This window comes from Bactrocera tryoni, chromosome 2 (assembly GCF_016617805.1).
Source record: "Bactrocera tryoni isolate S06 chromosome 2, CSIRO_BtryS06_freeze2, whole genome shotgun sequence".
NCBI lineage: Eukaryota > Metazoa > Arthropoda > Insecta > Diptera > Tephritidae > Bactrocera > Bactrocera tryoni.
Genome location: NC_052500.1, coordinates 29331702 through 29350540, shown reverse-complemented (window position 1 = coordinate 29350540; position 18839 = coordinate 29331702). Strand labels below are relative to the sequence as shown.

Sequence of the window (18839 nt, the reverse complement as noted above, 5' to 3'; positions counted from 1 at the left end):
AAATGAGTGGTTATTTATTTACATTGTTTATACATATGTATTCTCAAGTGGATACACTTATTTATTTCTTACTTTAAGGACCTACATAAACTCATGATAACATATGATAACAACATACTTATGTATGTGAATCCCATCTATCATGATATTCATTCGGACTTTATAAAGCCACAACCAGTTGAGCACTGTATCAGTTTGATCTGACCGCGAATTCTAAAAACATGAAAACTATCATTATTATTTCGGCTGTGCTTTGCTGCTTCTTGCTGTGTCACAGCACAACGGCTTTGAAACCGCTCGATTCACTAATAGCCTCTACTGACGTGGAGCAACCAGAAGGTCTTAAAGAAAATAATGGTGACTTAACAATCGACGGCTCTATTGAATCCAGTGCACACATCGAAGTTCCAGAGAAGGTAGCCAAGGATTTACTAAAAGCTATGATCGAAGCTTTTCAACATATGCAAGTTTCTGGCGAAGTAACAGCTGAGGTCCAGGTTAATACTGGTGCAGAGGAACCGGCAAGCGTGGCGAGTGAGCCACAAAATCGCACGACTTGTGACTCAGGGTACTGTAGTATGTACTGTCGTTCGATAGGACGCTACGGTGGATATTGCAGCCTTTGGTCGGCCTGTGTGTGTGTATAACGCACATAGAATTTGAAAAAACAAAATACATTTTTAGAAACAAAGCAAATTGTAATGAATTTCAATTTATTTTTACACTCCCGCAATAAGTTGCTGCAGAGCATAATAGTTTTATTGACCAAGCAATTTGTATCACCTAAAACTAATCGAAATGGATAAAGAGTTATACTTATATAGTTATTCTGTTACAAGTTTAGGCCGTTATAACCATAACACATTTTTAGATATAATAATAAAGTAAATTTTATTTAATAAAGACCCCAAATTATATAACACAATAGACAAAATGATCTTGATTTTGTTTTTCCCAGGCAACCTACATACTGACCAACTGATTTAAATAAAATACTTGATCTTTTCGATTTTTGCAATCAGCAAAAATACTGATATAAAGCTTATATTTGTAGTGAGCGATCGATCATTCGTTAGTCATGATCAAATTATTCAAACAAGCGAATATTATTGAGAAACCATTTTGTCAGCGTCTACTGTATCAACATCAAATCCAAGAGATAGATCCGAAGTACGAATACGAACCACTAACAACCTAATTAAACGTCTTGTAACCCAAGAACGAAGACTGCGCCGAGAATGGCAGAGTAATCGATCCCAATCATCCACGATAAATTGAAATTAAAAGTTGCTGATAAAAAATTAAAGAAAGCTTTAGAAGATGAAGACGAGGCGCACTTAAAAAGGTTTAAGGACGCCGAACTCTTCTCAATGAAATTCACTAAGGAAGGCCGAGAAAAACTGTAAGCCACCAATAGAAATTGAGAGACCTCTCAGGCAAAACGCCGGTGCTTGGGCCTGTTCTGAAGAAGAAGAGACAAACTGTTTTGCAGATCATCTTAGCGAAGTATTTCAACCAAAGATGCCCTATTCCTCGATTCCATTTCTGTCCCACAAAGTACCGAGGACTATTCCCGAAGTGTGTTCAACTTCATCTGAGATAAAAGTTGTAGCAAAAATGTTTACTAAAACGACGTCACCTGGCTACGACCACATAAAACCGTAAATGCTAATAGAGTTGCCAAATATTGCTTTTAATTTCTTATCTCAACTTTTTTGAATGACATCCCAAAGTTTGTATATTTTCCGAAAACATGGAAAAAGTCGTAGATTATCATTATAGCCATATCGGAAAAAAACGCAACTCTGCTGTCATCATATCGACCAATTAGCTTATTGCCCGTTCTGTCCAAGCTTTTTGAAAAAGTATTGCTACCCAAAACCTTTACTCCTCTCCACCAATATGAAACTATTCCAATTCATCAATTCATCTTTCACGAAAATGGTACTATTGATCAGGATGGCATTTGAGGTTAAAGTGTACTGCTCAGCGATATTTCTCGACGTAGCCCAAGCATTTGATAAAAGTATAAATGATGGACTCATGCATAAAATTAAAATGACTTTGGCAAAGAACTGTTATCAGTTGTTCACATCATACTTTCCTAACAGGCGATTTACAGTTAAAGTTAAGGAATTTATTTCAGTGGATTATCCAATTATGGTTAGAGTTCCTCAAGGCAACGTTCTGGGATCAATACTATACATACCAGTGCAAAAGTGCTACATTCACAGACGACATCACTATTATATGTCGAAGCAAGTGCTCGTTGGAAGCTGGCTATCAAACTGGCGCATAAAAGTGAACAAGCAAAAGTGTAAGAACGTCACGATGTGATCCCTTAAGCAAACGAAGTTAAATACCTCGGCAACCACCCAGATAGACATTTGACTTGGAAAAGTCACATTTCTGCAAAAATACAGCACCTCAAACTCAAAACCGCCTGCCTAAATTGGTAACCTATGTTTAGACCCTAAAATTCTTCGATACAATTCAATCTTAAACCAATATCGATGTATGGTACACAATTATGGGGCTCTGCCTATGCAACTCATAAAATGCAACGATTCAAATCAAAAATGCTCATAGACAAGAATATACTACGTAGAGATTTTGAAATACCAATGGTAAACAAGTGACATATACCTGTCGAAACCGCAAAATCATCCTGATCACCTTTCGAAAATCTTATCTTTCCCAGCTAGCCTAACGAGCGACGTTCTATATATCATCTATTACTATTAATGGACTTAAGCAGTAATTCATTAGTTATTAAGATTATGAAACAAAACAAAATAACAATTATATTTATATTGCCCTTTTTGTTTTGAAAAAGAAGGCTCTTTTATAAACATTTTCCTTATAATTTTTCAGTCAATCTTTATTAAAGACCAGCGCTTATCTGTTTCCTGTGAGGATCCTATCGATTTTGATACTTTTTTTCTATAATTTTCTAAATTATCCGAAGATTGTTGAGAAAGCTTCACTGCTGCCTAGGATATTTTTCACTATCTACAGAAACTTTTTCCAAGCTTTAAGTTCTGGAACAGTCAGTTCATAAAATTTTTTATTAACTAACGTATTTGAAGATTATCAAAATTTTCCAAATTACGCACTTTCTATGTATACCAAGCTTTGGGAAATTTGTACGAACGAAGTTACAACTATATTCTCTTCCCATCTTTGACAAATTGCTTTATCATTTTCAAGTATAACTTTATCACGTATTAAACCACTGGCTGATTTTGGAACCCTTCCATTCCACTGTACAGGTTTCTGAGAATTTGGCTATCTCCACATTTGCTTTTTATTCAAATCTTCCGCATATTCGTACATGGAACGAATAAAATCGGGTGAAAACTCGCCCTAGACAACATAAACCTAACAGGCCTTATGTATCTGAAAGTATTACCACGTCTTTGATCCTTCTAAGGTGCAAAAGTCCTTACTTCTTTTTCGTATATTTTCGAAAAGGGGTCTGAGAGCAAGAATCACGTGATTTGCGCAAAACCTTTATCACAACTGGTAAAAGATATTCAGGGCAACAAAAAAAGTTTTGTAAAGTTATGTAATGTATTAAATGGACGATGTACAAAATTTTATCGGAAATGGTTAATTAAGATACAAAAATACCCAATTGAGAAATTCCAAGTCAGGGTGATGGTACGAGGTCAGTATAGTAAAATCCTCAAAGGGTTTGGCGTTCGTATGTGTCAGTTTTTTTTATGACCTTTTAAATTTTTTCCTTATCTTGATGTTTTTTCGCTTAGTTGTAATATTTTGGCAAAAACCCTTTGAGGGTTTTACTATACTGACCTAGTACCATCACCCTGACTTGGAATTTCTCACCCCCCAGATTAGCTGTTGTACTGTGATATAATACAATTTACATATTCTTTCAATTTACACAATAAAAGTTTACAGTCATCGGAGCTTTTCAAAACATGAATGTTTTTAGAGAAACACTATAACATATAGCTGGCCGATCAAAATAAAGTTCTTATATGAAAACTTTTTTACTTGTGAAGTGTATGGTATGATAGCTTCGATGGAACTGAAGTTCGCTTTTTTTTCTTTTCAACATATGCAAGTTTTACTTATGATTCAAAAGGCACTCGTGTATAAGTATTTTAGTCTAAGTTTAAAGTGTTCACTCGCGTAATGTTTGCTCACTTCACCTTGAGATGTATGGTGTTCATATTCTCATAGCTACATATATGATACCAATACTAGAATAGGCTGAGCATCTTGCACCAAACGGGGTATTTAATAATTGTAAACAATTAAAAGCAGCCATTAATTAGATATATGTATGTATACAAAACATTTATTTAACCAGAGTGGGGTCCTCACAAGGCTACTTGAAATTTACCACATAAGATTTACCATCAAGATTGACATGACATGATACATGAAGTACCTTATCACTTTGATACTGCTGCTGGGTTTGAATAGCCTCTGGATGTGACCAAAACACCAGTATCATTCTGCTACTAGTAACAGACCCGCAAACATGAATACTATAGTAATTTTTCTCTTGTTGTTTACAGGTTCTTGTTGTTCGTAAATGTTATCCGATAATGCCATTTTGAGCGATCCATTTCCAGCTCTGCGCTCATTACCATTGATGCTTTCAATCATGACAAGTCTCATGTAGTGATTTCGTGATCAGTTGCCGAGAAGCTGATCAAAATTATGGTGTAAGCCTTCCTTAGATGCTGCCCATTGTATTGCTTTGGGACACCACGGTAGCTACTGCAAGGATAAACCTATCTGCCAATGTCGTTATTTCGAAAGATAAAATTGAACGTAATGTTTACATAATGCCGTTAAAATATGTAGCATTTCTGTAAATACAAAAGAAAGACCGAATCAAATCTACATACATACATATGTATATTCTGAATAAAATAATAATGGGAATTTTGAAAATGGCAGAATAGAACAGATGTTTGCAAAGCGATCAGCGTTCGATTGTGCCACACGTGGCCCCGCCCTTTAAAAAGTTTAATGTACATATCTCCTAAACCTCTTAAGCTGCAACAATCAAATTTATCTGAGTACAAAACTTATAAAAACTGTTACCGACACTGTAAAAATGGATGAAATCGGATGATAACCCCGCTCACTCCCCACATAATAGTATTGTTAAAAACTACTAAAAAGTATGAGCTGGTGTGAAAATTTGATAATGGGTTTGGCACCGCCCACTTTTTGGTGAAATCATATATCTCAGGACTCGACCAACTGACTTTAAATTTAGTACATGGCATTCTACTTACATTCTTATGTCACATTGTAAAAGTGGACGAAATTGAACAACAACCACCTACTTCCGATATAGCACAATTTTAAATTCCACTTGATTCGGTCAGTTTCTAGTAGAATAATGTCTATGGTCATTATGACCAAATATTGTATAAATTCAATAAAAACTGTTCAGGTACTTAGGGGACCGAATATTTAAACTCCGGCACCTATAGTTAACTTTTGATCAAAAATATCGGCCAATGTGTTATATATAACTGAAATTATAGGATAATCCTTCCCTTATAATTTTATGTCAAATGAATTTTGTTAATTAAATATTAACCCCACAGTGAAGCAACAGTTGTAAAGACCCATGATTAGTATCTGAAGTATGCAATATCTATAGAATACATATACAGTTATGTATACATGTATTTAATTAAGAAATTAGAATCAACAAGTTAGGAAGGGCTAGGGCGTGATGCAGCGTTATAAGTAAAACACGCTCCTAAGGGAAGTATTGGCCTGATTCAACCCATTTGTGGTATACAGACTTCCTATACCAGGAAAGGAGTCTCTCTGAATCTCAATTATACTATGCCTCACACATTGACTGATGCTTTCAGTCCGATTTTTCACACGGTAACATAGTAATGTCCGTAAAATGTCGTTTACCAAGTTTGGTTGGAGTCAGTCGGACGGACCTCGAGTTACGTGTTTTTATCTAAGAGTGGGCGGTGCTACGTCCAGCGTTCAATTTTGACTCCGACTCCTTTAAGGGGTTACATGGGTTTTCTCGGGCAAACAGCGGCCTTTTTTCAATAATTTTTTTACATATAAAAAATTAAATATTTTAATGAAATGTTGTTTTATTTAAAATACTCATATTTAATAAACATTTTGTAAAATTTTCAAATTTTGTAAAATTTTCAAAATGGCAGTCATTACGACGCCATTTCCGGCAGTCCCTCGGAAAAAAGGTGCACCCGCGTTGTCAGCAGAACTTCTTTCAGGATCATCTCAAATAAAAATAAAAAGTACGTGTTTTAGTAAAGACAATAAACTAGGTATTGAACGAAGGGGAAAAAAAGAAAATTGGATTTTTGGCAGACGTTTTTATAAAAAAAATGCAAATTTCGATGAAAATTTCTCGACATTTTTTTTTTTAATAGTTGTAATTAAAAAAAATCCTTCGTTCAAAACCTTGTAAATGATATCTTGAAGACCTGTGTAAAATTTCATCAAGATCGGTTGAGTAGTTCGCGAGAAATCTTGACAACCGACTTTGAAAACATAGTTTCGAGATCAACGCGTTTAAAGACGGCGCACTTAGCTAAGCTAGCCTCGAGCGCACAAGTTCTCAAGGCTGTATTTCCGAAACCATTAGTCGGATCAACTTGAAAATTATGGACAATATTCTAGAGATGTTATAGAATTTAATAAGACAAAAAAAATTTCGATTTTTTTGAAACTGTGAAACCCATGTAACCCCTTAAAGCCACGCAATTTAAATGCGAGCTCTTATTATTATTATCAACGAACGGCACTTGAATCAAACAACAACAACAATTTGTACTGATAAACTGAGTGAACGAGGAAAATCAAAATTTGCTGACTTCACGTCTACCGCAAACTGCTGCGGTCACGTGGCTATCCATGTGACATATTGTGGTTGGTCTAGGATTTGATTGGTTTATGAATAAAGTTTAGTTCCAAAGTAACACTTAAGAGCTGAGGATTCATTTCGTCTAACTTATGGCAAAATTCAATAAAGAAGATCAGATGCAAAATAGAAAAATTTTTGGAAATCAGGTAATTGTATAAATTGTATATGTATATGTATATAAGGGTGATTAAAAAAAAATTTTTTTTTTTCAATTGGTACTCGCAAAAATAGGTTCCTAGATACCTCTAAGAAAGCCTCTCCAAATATGAGTTTTTAATTGAAACGGGAAGGTCCTCCGCCCAACGGTTTTCTATTTTTTCTTATTATCAGATAGAAAAATTTATATCTCGCTTCCAACTACTTCAAAAAATATCTTGTTAATTAGGTTTTGTAGGAAATTGAATGCTCTAAAATATGGTCTCTTATGATTTTTTCGTAAACCCAACCGTTTAAAAGATATTAACGGTTGAAATTTGACTATTTTTGGAAAAATTTTTGTTTCTTATGAATTTTATAACTCAATGAAAAAAAATTATTATGAATAGATTTTTGGAGAGGCTTTCTTAGAGGTGTCTAGGAACCTATTTTTCAGAGTACCAAACGAAAAAAAAAATTTTTTTTTTTGATCCACCCTAATATGCATTGATGTTTGACGATGAATATCTCGTAAACGCTTAACTTAACCGAAATATCATAGTAGACCATTTTTATAGAGCAGTAAATTTCCTACAAAACCTAATTAACAAGATATTTTTTGAAGTAGTTGGAAGCGAGATATAAATTTTTATATCTGATAATAAGAAAAAATAGAAAACTGTATGTAGGAGAACCTTTCCGTTACAATTAAGAACTCATGTTTGGAGAGACTTTCTTAGAGGTGTCTAGGAACCTATTTTTCCGAGTACCAAACGAAAAAAAAAATTTTTTTTTGAATCACCCTAATGTATATGTTTTCAAATGTAAAATTACTTAAAACGCCATGTTTTGATGACCAAAAGATTTTGGTAGTTTCGCAACAAATTCGGTGAGCATTTTGATACCAGTGAGAACACTGTTCGTTCTATGAAAATATTAATTGTACCTTTTTGTATTATGTAAGCGGGTAGGAAATTAGATTAGTCTTTTTTAACACCCAATAGAAGTGATGCGTTTTCGTCATGGCCAAATGTTACATTAACATTTGCATGTTTGGATTTGTATGTATGTTAACACACTTAAAATGCAAAAAATAAAAAATTCGAAATTGAGTTTTTTATTTAACAATTCACTATATCATATTATATACATATGTATATTATTTAAGCTCCCGCTGTCCAATATATCCAATATATAACCATTTCATAACCAAAAAACAAATTTTGTTTCAATATGAGTGGTTTCTGTTATTTCGTTTTTCCTTCACTACTAAACGTATGTAACGTATGTGATGTTACATTATTTTGCATTTTAGGTGACGATATGTAGATACTTACATTCATATATAGTTAAAATAGCTTACTCCACACATAGTAGTCTTACGTTAAGAAAAGGTTACAATATATTATGAAATTGTGTTGCTCAATCAGATTAGAATAAGTATCACCTAGACTGCTTATATCGCCGTCTGTAAAAACTCAAACATTTTCTCTAGCATTATCTTATACATATGTATAAGTATGTTCTTTGCAGGTACTTCCCCTATGCCTATACAACTTTCAACACATATGCATGTACATATGTAGAAACAACAATCTAGTAAACTTGCAAAACAAATAAAACAAGACACAAGTAAAACGTTACATTCGTTTGAACAAAAGCGATAACGTCCTTCACAAATAAAAAAGTTTTTGCAAAACCACTTGATTTTGGTCGTTCAGTTTGTACGTCAGCTATATAAGTATGTATATGCTATAGTGGTCTTCTTTGGGAGAAAAATACTTGACTGATTAACCGAGGGACTTGTGCGCGTACACACATATAGACGGACATGTTTAAATCGGCTCAGATCATCTAATCATTTATTTATACTTTATTTGGTCTCCCACGTTTCATTCTGGATGTAACAAACTTCGTGGCGAACTTAATATACTCTGTTCAGCGCATAATTAAAGTACATAGCCTCGACTGTCGTTAGCAGAGATAAGGTAGAATTTATCAGACAATCGCTAATACCGCAAAAAGACCAAATAATGCAAGTAGTAACACTGAGTATTTCCGAAAACGATCAGATAGTCCCGCGTTTTCGTGAGTTTAACATGACATCATCTTAAAATATTTGTACATTTAAAGGTAGGTTTTTTATAAAATACAAAATATGGGTGTGTCAAATTATCCCAAAAGAAGTAGTTCACACGCGGAGTAGATCTTAAAAAAAATTAATATATGCTTTATTTAGTAATTACCTAAATCAATCATTCTCCTCTGCTATCGCATAGTGTTTTCTTATCAAACATTTCTGAAGAGCCCACTTCAGCGTCAAATTAATGTTGACAACTGATTTCTTGGAAATATTTAAATAAACAATTTTTTGTTTTCAATAAAAGTGTCCAAAACGGAAATCTTGAAATTTGTATAAATAATTCATCTAATTTTAATTTAATTTAATATATGTACCTTGTACTCAATATCACATTTCTCTGAAATGGAAAGCACTTTAAAATCGACTTACTATATTTCTTGCTATCTCAAGCAGTTCAAACTTAGCAAACACTTTAACTACACTCAGAAGAAAATATCAAGTCTGTATGTGTCATGACTGTTACACAAGCCAGTATTTATTTGAGGCGACCGTTTCGCCCTAGTTTGGTCCACTGCTTGATAGCTTGTTGGTACAAAACCTATAAAAACTATTAATAATAAAGGCATTTTGCCTAAAAGCGGCCACAGCTATTTTGTTGGGCCCGATAATTGTTCTGTTTTGACAGTTATCTGCGAGCCCCTCAGCGGGGCGGAAACCGAGCCAAACAATCAGTAAAGGTGTAACTGAGAAATTGGTACTTCCTTTCAAGTACCTCTTCAATTACAAAAAAATACTCAATTTATTTGCGTCTGTGAGTCTTCTGTACTCCTATTTCCATTTAAATATCCGCAACTCATGATAGATAAATCAGTTCAATTCACAACGGCAGTGATCAGTAGAAAACATGAGGACTCTGTCTAATTTATCGGTTGTGTTGTGCAGTTTTTTGCTGTTGCATGTTGCCTCAGCTATTCCTGCCACCGAAGCTGAATTAAATGGTCCAGCTCAGGTTCAGCAACCTGAAGATCCTGATATAGTGAAAAATAAAAACGGCGACATAACGATCGATGCCTCGATTCAATCCAATGCTTATATCGAAGTTCCTGAGTCGGTGGCAGAAAATTTGTTGAAGGCCATGGTTGAAGCGTTTCAAAAAATGCAGATTTCTGGCCAAACCACAGGCCACAGCCAGGTACATGTACCTGACGTGAAACCGGTCAACATACACGAAGGTGCTAAACCAGAGGCTCGGACCTATTGTAGGACACGCCGTTGCGACTCCCACTGCTTCTATCGTGGCTACCGTGGCGGATTCTGTAACATATTTTCCAAATGTTTTTGCTATTAACTATATTTACCGTTTATGTAACAAAAAATGACATTCAATGTGCAATAAAAGTGCTTTTTTGTTTCAAATAATGCAGCGTCTAAAGTCTAGCTACTGAGTTAGAGGGCTGAAAGTGCTAACCTACTCGTTTTTAGTAAAAAAAGATTATTTTTCGAAATATTTCAGGGCACTGCATTTAGACATCACAATATATACGTACCAATCGCTATAGCCGCTTTATTCGAACCCACAGCTTTTGGTTTTTGTAAGAGATCGACTCATCCACTTGCTGTCGTAAAAGATTCGTACTTTGGCCTGGCCGAGATATCACCACAAACAAAACATATCTAGGTAAGTAGGTGTACCCTCATCAGGGGTTCAATTAGCGCCAGACCTTTATAATATACCTATTTCGTTTCACAGTTGCGTTCAAACCCTTCGCTACTCTCAATGAAACTACTTATATTCGCTATTCTTTTTGTAGAGAGCCACTGAAACTTTGTAGCCTAATACGATCCAAGTTCTCTATGCCGCGTTTTAGATAGAGCAGAGAAAATGGAAAACATGGAAAATGGTTGCAGCTGGCAAATATTGTTATAGAACAGACCTATTTTTAATACTTGTTCTCCAAAATCAGTTATCGGTTATAGTCGCTGTATGTCTGCATGTTCTTTCCCTGAGCTTTGCGTATAAAGCTCTCTCTTGATCGTTCCCAGCGCACATGGTAATTAACTCCACCGCCGATTAGTCTAAAGAGCTAGAAGTCTAGGAGTCTCTTGGCCAACTCTTCTATTTTTTCGTGGCTGAAAATGTTACTGTGACCGCGAATCCAATCAATGAATTGACCTGCCTGTGAACTTAAAGCTTTTCGTCAATTGTCATCTATCCTGGACTTAAGCTTTCGGGATCGGGGTTGCTTTCTGAATTCACCCGTAGTTATTAAATAAAACTCCACTGTTCTTCTCCAGGCTTTGTACTTCCGCTTAAAAGATGTTGGCTGAGTTTAGTAGGCGGGTAGAGAGAGAGTTTTATCAACTTTTGACCCGTTGGCATATACAGAGGCAGTATCCTCCTTCCCTACTAAACCTCTTCTCCATTCACGTCTATAGCTTAACCTCCTTCGAAAGTCACAATCTAACCTTGTCTAATTTATTTAAGTTTAGCTCGTTCAGTATGGTGCTATGTCAATAATTCTTCGGCTAAATGGTTATTGCACGGTGAAAGGCCCCGGAAAACGAAAAAGTCGGTCAAAGCAAAGTTTCATCTAGCCTTTTCTTGGAACAAATGGAATTATGTGCCGACAACTCTTGGTTTTTGCACCACGATAATCGACAGTCGCATACTACATGTATTCTTCTTGAGATTCTCGCCAAATTTACAACCAATAATGAGCCGCAATCACCTTATTCGCATTGTTTAGCTCCGTATTCCCGACCGCTGCGGGAAAACCGTTTTGAAGACATTAAATGTGAATCGCTAGGTGCACTGAAGGCTATTCCGGAAACTGACTTTAACAACTATTTCAAGAATCAGAGAACACTTTGGCGCAAGTATATTGGGGTCGTGCGGAATTACTTTGAGAGGACGACCGAAGTATATTTCAAAGAATAAATTAAGAATTGGAGAGTTATGAACAAAGTCTTACTATTTTTCCCATAGTAGTAGTTATATGCATATATTAAATGAGCGATGTACAAAATCTTATTCGAAATGGTCACTTCTTGCTTTCATAAAAGCCCACAAACGATGTGGTCACTGTTCAATAGCAGCACGCACGGTTTCGGTTGGTATATTGGATATGTATTAAAAGAAACCCGTTATCAGCAACAAACGAATTCCACATATTCTCACCCAGTTTTAGCTTCGTTCTGTTTACTTTCTATTCAACTGACTTCAGTCCACTGTATAAACTTATCAGTATGTCTGTGTATGTACAATGCTTCAGCCATTCAAACTTGAGTTTCATATTACGTGCCACAAATGTAAACAAATATCAAATTCACCAGTTCATTTTTCCACAACCCTCATATCCACCCCCACAATTTCGCCGCAAAACAAAGGCGAGAAACTCCCTTATCATTTATTTTCCACCCCTTTTTCGTTGGGTTGCCAAACCACACTGCTCCACAGGACAGCCTTTCACTGCGCAACAGCAAGTCCGAGTGTCAAGAGCGCTGACACTCAGCATAACAACATGTGGCAAAGGCAAAGTGCGGTATAACGGCATCAAGAAGGCAGTAATCGTCAGTCTAACAACCGAAGTGTGGGCATTCAGTTTTTCTTCTAAGTTTGCTTATTGCATTTCATTCTAGAGTTTATTTTTCGCTTTTTAATTGCAATTTAAACAAATTGCAGAATAGTTATAAAACGCAAAGGCAAAAAGCAAATATATAATAAGTAACGAGGCGAAGGAAATATGCAATGCATTCACCGATAAACGCTTTCGAGTTGAATGAGCGTCTGATGACCGCAGTACAGACGGGCAACTTCCATGGCGTGCTCGATTGTCTGATGGAGGGTGCCCGGGCAACCATTGTTTCCACATCGTGTGGGCGTACAGCTGTTGGCACCGCGGCGCTGGTGGGTGATGCTGAGATCCTTGAGCTGTTGATACAATCCTGTGAAGAACCTGATTTGGATATATTTAATAGAAGTGAGTGACCAAGTAGTAATGACCAAGTAGATACATGCATATGTATTTATGAGTGTGTGTGTGTATAAATAATAGAAAAAATCGATATGTGCATAGGATGCAAAGGATAGGGCTTTTGAACCCAGCTGTTTATTTTAATATATTCATATTGAATTCATATCTCTTAAGCTAATTTTTACCGAAAAAGACAAACACGAACCAATGAACGTAGAAGTCGTAACCAAGTCCCTAATAAACGAGTATAACAAAGATAAATTATATTTATATTTGATTATCAACCGCCATTTTCCCCCAAGGTCAACCGACTGATAAGGAACTGCACTTTAACTCATTAAAATACGATTTTCTTAACTTCGAAAACAGTCGAAAACTCCTTGTTCCAAACACAAATTGAACCAGAACAAGTAAGGAAGAGCTAAGTTCGGGTTTTGTCGAACATTTCATGCTCTTGCTACTTGCGTGGATTAAAGCCGGGGTAATACATTCAGTTACTTGTTAATTATATGGAGTCTAGGGAAAGTTTTCACAAAACTGTACCGTTATTAGAACGAATTTTTAAACACGCTCTCTCAAATGCATTAGAATAACTCACATATTCGCCGATATAAGCGATATAAAGTCACCCGGAAGTTCGAAAATCTTTATATGTAGGTTGCTATATATACATATTTCTGGCCTAATAATGTAAATAGGCATATTTATCAACGAAAATGTTTTTTTTATTTTTATTTTTTGTTTTTTTTTTTTATTTTTTTTATTTTTTATTATTTATTTTTTTTTGGTCGATTGCTGTTTTATTTCGGGCTCATACGCATAGATCCATGATTCGTCACCTGTGACGATCTTATAAACGTCTTTTGAAGCACCGCGATCGTATTTTTTCAGCATTTCTTTACACCAATCCACACGAGCCTTTTTTTGAGCGATTGTCAAATTGTGCGGGATCCAACGAGAACAAACCTTTTTTACGGCCAGGTGTTCATGCAATATCGAATGTATGCTGGTGGGAGAAATGCATAGGCATGCCTCTATCTGAAAGTGTGTTACATGACGGTCTTGCATTATCAGTTCACGTTTTTGGACGACCTTCACGGAATTCGTCTTTGAGCGAGCGTCGGCCACGATTGAGGTCGTTGTGCCAGTTTTTCACAGTGCTGTAGGATGGTGCTTCATAGCCATACAATGATTTTAGTTCATCGATGCACTCTTGTCGTGATAATCCACGTCGAAAGTTGTGAAAAATGATCGCACGAAAATGTTCACGAGTTAATTCAATTTTTTGGCCGAGAGGAATTTTTTTATTCCCTGTAAATAAAACAATTCACGATTAAATGACAAAACGTTCTGAGTGATGTTATGCTAAAAAATGTCAAACTTTCCAATGGAAATGTCAGATTGCACCTGGCAACACTTAGTGTTGCCCAAGGCCAGAATATATATAGCAGCCCTCGTATTAGGAATATGGGAGCAAAGGGAAGTATTGAACCTCCTCAAACCATTTTTGATACAAAGATATACTATTATCAGGAAAGGATTCTCCTAAAATTTCAATTGTATAACTCATATATTAACCGATATTTTCAGTAAAAGTCAACTATATATACTGAAGTCCACATATTCGGTACCCAGGAGCTTGAACAGTTTGGGTTCCATTTTTACAATTTTTGTTCATAAGCTGGCATACTTCAAAGCTTGAATCTTCTTGATTTGTATATAGGAAAGTGAAAGTTTTAAAGGGAATTGAAAATTGTGTTATATGGGAAGTAGGCGTGGCTGTAGTCCGATTTCGCCCATTTTCACACTGTAACATAAGAATGTCATGTGACTTGGTTTAAAACGGCCGATCTGTCCCCGAGATCGGAAATTTCACCTAAAAGTGGGCGTAGCCACAGCCATCATCCAATTTTTATCCAGGCTCCTATAAAGCTCTCTCATACTTCCTTAGGCACTTTTAGTAGTTTTTAGCAGCACCGTTATGTGGGGAGTGGAGAGGTTATCATCCAATTTCATCCATTTTCACACTGTCGGAACTCCATAATATTTGCGCAGGGCGAATTAGGTTGTTGTAGCTTGAGCTTCTTCAAAACTTTTTTTCCCACAGATGCCCCTTGCCCCTGCGATCTCCTGTGCCAAAATAGAGTTCTTTATTGGTTTCGGTTTTGTGGGCGTGGCATTGATCCGATTACGCCCATCTACGAAGTCTTACTTTTTTTCACCAAGTTCCATTAAAAAATCTTCATTCTTACGCAAATTAAAGCTTGCACGGTCGGAGGGACAGACAGACAGTCACCCGGATTTCAACACGTCTCGTCAGCCTGATCATTTATAAGTATATATGTACATAATCCTATGTCTATCTCGATTAGTTTTTGGTAATGCGTACAAAACTATTATACTCTGTAGCAACATGTTGCAAGAGTAGAAAAACGTTAACTTTCTTTCCTCCGAATCTATAATACCTTTCACAAATGTAAATGTTTCTACTATATACTAGATTTCGATCGATTAGTTTATCAGTTCCGACAAATGAGGACCTTTTTGCGAAAAAGAGAATGTGTAGATAATTTTAGATCGATATCTCATAAACTGAGTGATTCTTCGGATATATGCATACAGACATATGAACATTGTCAAATCGACTCAACTTGTCACGCTAGTCATATATATTTTATTGGGTCTGGGTGTTACAATCTTCGTGACAAATAATGTACTCTGTTCAGATTGTAAAGAGACTTCGAATTAATTGGTGTTTCGAAGCAGCAATCTTTGGATGCGATAAATATACCATTGAGACAATTGAATGTGTACTAGAATTTCCAAGCGTTTAGGACTGTTACAGAACTTCAGTCCTGTCAGTATCTAAAAATTTTATACTTCTAAATATAATACATATCTCACTCCTTTTTCGGTACACAGACCACTCCAACTCATTTGAAATGGAAACAGAGTGCACCCCGGACGGCATGGATAACCTCGAGTGGGAGGATGAATTTATCGAAAACTGCAACGATTGTGAGCAGAGTAGTGGAGAGCACGTAGCACAGGATGCTGAAGAAACTTCCCTCTATTATTATTATGCCAAAACGTTCGAACGTACCGGTGCCATTATCACGCGCATGGATGAGCCATATGCTATCGCCACGAACTGCGGACACCAGCAAGATGTACATCGCGCAGATGCGCTGCTGATGACACCGCTACATTATGCCGCAGCTTGTGGACACGTAGAGTGTGTGCGTGTACTACTCTCACACGGCGCCACAGTGGATGCCGTTAATAGTGACGGTTACACACCATTACATGTGGGCGTGGCCTATGCGGAAGTGGCGCACATGCTGCTGAAACACGGCGCCAATCCGAATTTAAAGACGCTAAACACCGGTGAAACAGCGCTGCATTTGGCTATAAGGAATCATTCCGTGGCAGTGGTAAGCTCATTGATACGTTTTTATAATTTCTGCTAATAAAATATGCGTTCGTTACAGGCCAATGTTATTTTGCAAACAAATATGAATATCAACGAAACGGATGACATCGATCAGACGCCGCTGATATGCGCCATAGTGGCTAACCTGGACGGTCTTGCGGCGACACTGATCGAACGCAGCGCACGCATCAACCTGCAGGACAAGGAGGGACGCAACGCGCTCTACTACGCGGTGGTGCAGAATAATGTGCCGCTCACAGTGCGCTTGTTGCAACGTGGCGCACGGCGCATCACTTCCCATTACCTGCTGCACCATTGCGTACGCTACAGCATGCGAGAAATGGCTGAGACCCTAATCAGCCATGGCGATAGCTTGAATGTGCGCAACAAGGATGGTCTCACACCCATTCTGATTGCGATACTCAGCCAAAAGATCGACATGCTGGAATTCTTGCTGCGCGTGGCCACGGCGCAACAATCACAGGGCAACACGATAGTTGATACCGTCGAAAACGAGTTGCTCATCGCCGTGCAATATATAGATACCGTACAGGACTTCATACCCATTGCGCGCATATTGTTCGCGCATAGTGAGGGGCGTTGGATGTGTGCTTCATTTACATCGATGTCGTGGTCGTGTTACATTCCGTATTGCCAGACGCCACTGGCGCGCGCCGTTATGCTCAACAAATTCGATATCGCCGAGTTTTTGGTCAAAGAGGGCGTGGACATAACACAGGTCTGTGGCGATCATGGCATCAATCATTTGCGCGCTACAAATGCGTCTGGTGCATTGGAGTTCGCCAAGTTGCTGGGTGAGCGAATAATTTCGTAGTTTAAATGAAAAGGGAAATAGCTTTATTATATTTTCTATGCTTTATAGTACATACTGGCTACAAATTCCCAATACTGCGTACCGAATTAGCCAATAAATGGACCGACGAGCGACGTCACTTTGAAGTGGAAATGTTTCGGCTGCGCAGCACACCCTTGTCACTGCAGTCGCTATGTCGTATTGTGATAAGGAATCAACTTTTAGGCCTGCTCAGTGGTTCGGCCGTGATGAGACAACGATACTCAACAACGAAGCGTGAATCGAGTTTGAGTCGTATGATAAGTCTTTTGGGTGTACCAAAGATACTTCAAAAGTATTTATACGATTTCGATGACTGCGCGTCTGTGATGAAAAATACCTGTAATGTGGATGGCGGTGGTTAGCATGAAAAGTAAGGCTGTTATATAGGTATAAGTGGATAGTTCGTAAAGTTTTTTTTAGGATTAAGATAGGATTTCACACAGTAATATTGGGTTGACGAACGAGTAAACTCAGCGTATGTGTGGTACCCATCTTTAACATTACTGAGAGTCATTAAATATGAGTAAAAGGGTTGGATTGAACGTACACTTAACCTAAAAATAATGTAGAATGAGTTAAATGATCGCTTTTCAAAGTTGATTACGAAATATTAACGTATTCATATATTGATATTGTAAGTTTCAAAACTTACTTCCAGTCATCAGTTGGTATTTTTCGATCAGCATACGATAGACTAGGCATTATTAAAGCATGGCGGTTTGAACAGCTCGTCAATTAGGTTAGGGGTTAGGTTATAGTCAGACTCATGAAAAATTACCAATTTCAAATCATTTTATTGCCAGTAAATGATTTTATTTTTTAATTTTATAGCATCATTATATAGGGCTTTGACTTGCCTTCCAGAAATTTTACAAACAAATTAATAATTTTAAAAGTAATGACTGTTTGTGTTGCTCCAGCTCCAACAGAAGCTTATTGAGGTGTCCATTGCTAATCCTTGATTATTCATCAAAAATCAAACGCACAAAAAAATAATTTTTTTTGATGGAAAATCTAGTGCCTGGTCGATGCTTTTTTTATTTAACAAAATGGTGGTCTCTGTAATCACTTTTTTTTCAAATTTTTGAAAAAAATAATCGTTAATAGTTTATCGAAATTATAAAAATACTGGGCAATTGTTTTTCATGTTTTCAAAAATCTGTTTAAAGTTCATTGAAATCTACCGAGCGGTTTTCGAGCTACAGTAGTCTAAAATTCAAAAACCATAGTTTTGAAAAACGCATTTGAAGGTTTACACGAACGTTACAGACCATTCAATGCACCTTTTCTATTTATCGAGTAATTCGAAAATTATTTGTCGGATCTACACAGAGAATATTTCTAAGTTGCTACACTTTAAGGCGTTATATACAGTTAGAAGCGAAAAAAGCGAATTTTCCAGAATTTTTTCTGACAAAACTTTTAATTTGATTGATCCAAAA

At 36.7% G+C, this 18839-nt stretch overlaps 2 protein-coding genes across 3 annotated transcripts; both read left to right on the top strand.

Annotated features, from left to right (window-relative positions):
- Positions 1-9943: 9943 nt before the first annotated feature.
- LOC120768935 lies at positions 9944-10553 on the top strand. The gene has a single exon (XM_040095718.1). The coding sequence runs from the start codon at positions 10039-10041 to the stop codon at positions 10480-10482; it is 444 nt and encodes a 147-aa protein (XP_039951652.1). The 5' UTR covers positions 9944-10038; the 3' UTR covers positions 10483-10553.
- Positions 10554-10615: 62 nt separating this feature from the next.
- LOC120768934 (ankyrin-3) lies at positions 10616-18838 on the top strand. 2 transcript variants are annotated; one of them, XM_040095717.1, is made up of 4 exons: positions 10616-10812; positions 16031-16542; positions 16600-17356; positions 17425-18838. In XM_040095717.1, the coding sequence occupies exons 2-4, from the start codon at positions 16051-16053 to the stop codon at positions 17757-17759; spliced, it is 1584 nt and encodes a 527-aa protein (XP_039951651.1). In that variant the 5' UTR covers positions 10616-10812; positions 16031-16050; the 3' UTR covers positions 17760-18838. The 2 variants fall into 2 exon arrangements, with proteins under 2 accessions (XP_039951651.1, XP_039951650.1); XM_040095716.1 differs by lacking the exon at positions 10616-10812 and adding an exon at positions 12644-13114.
- The last annotated feature ends 1 nt before the right edge of the window (position 18839 follows it).

Coding starts and splice junctions, on each gene's coding strand:
- LOC120768935 (XM_040095718.1), top strand. CDS start 10,039: ATGAGGACTCTGTCTAATTTATCGGTTGTGTTGTGCAGTTTTTTGCTG.
- LOC120768934 (XM_040095716.1), top strand. CDS start 12,883: ATGCATTCACCGATAAACGCTTTCGAGTTGAATGAGCGTCTGATGACC. Junction 13,115..16,030: donor TTTGGATATATTTAATAGAA/GTGAGTGACCAA, acceptor TTCGGTACACAG/ACCACTCCAACTCATTTGAA. Junction 17,357..17,424: donor GGAGTTCGCCAAGTTGCTGG/GTGAGCGAATAA, acceptor TATGCTTTATAG/TACATACTGGCTACAAATTC.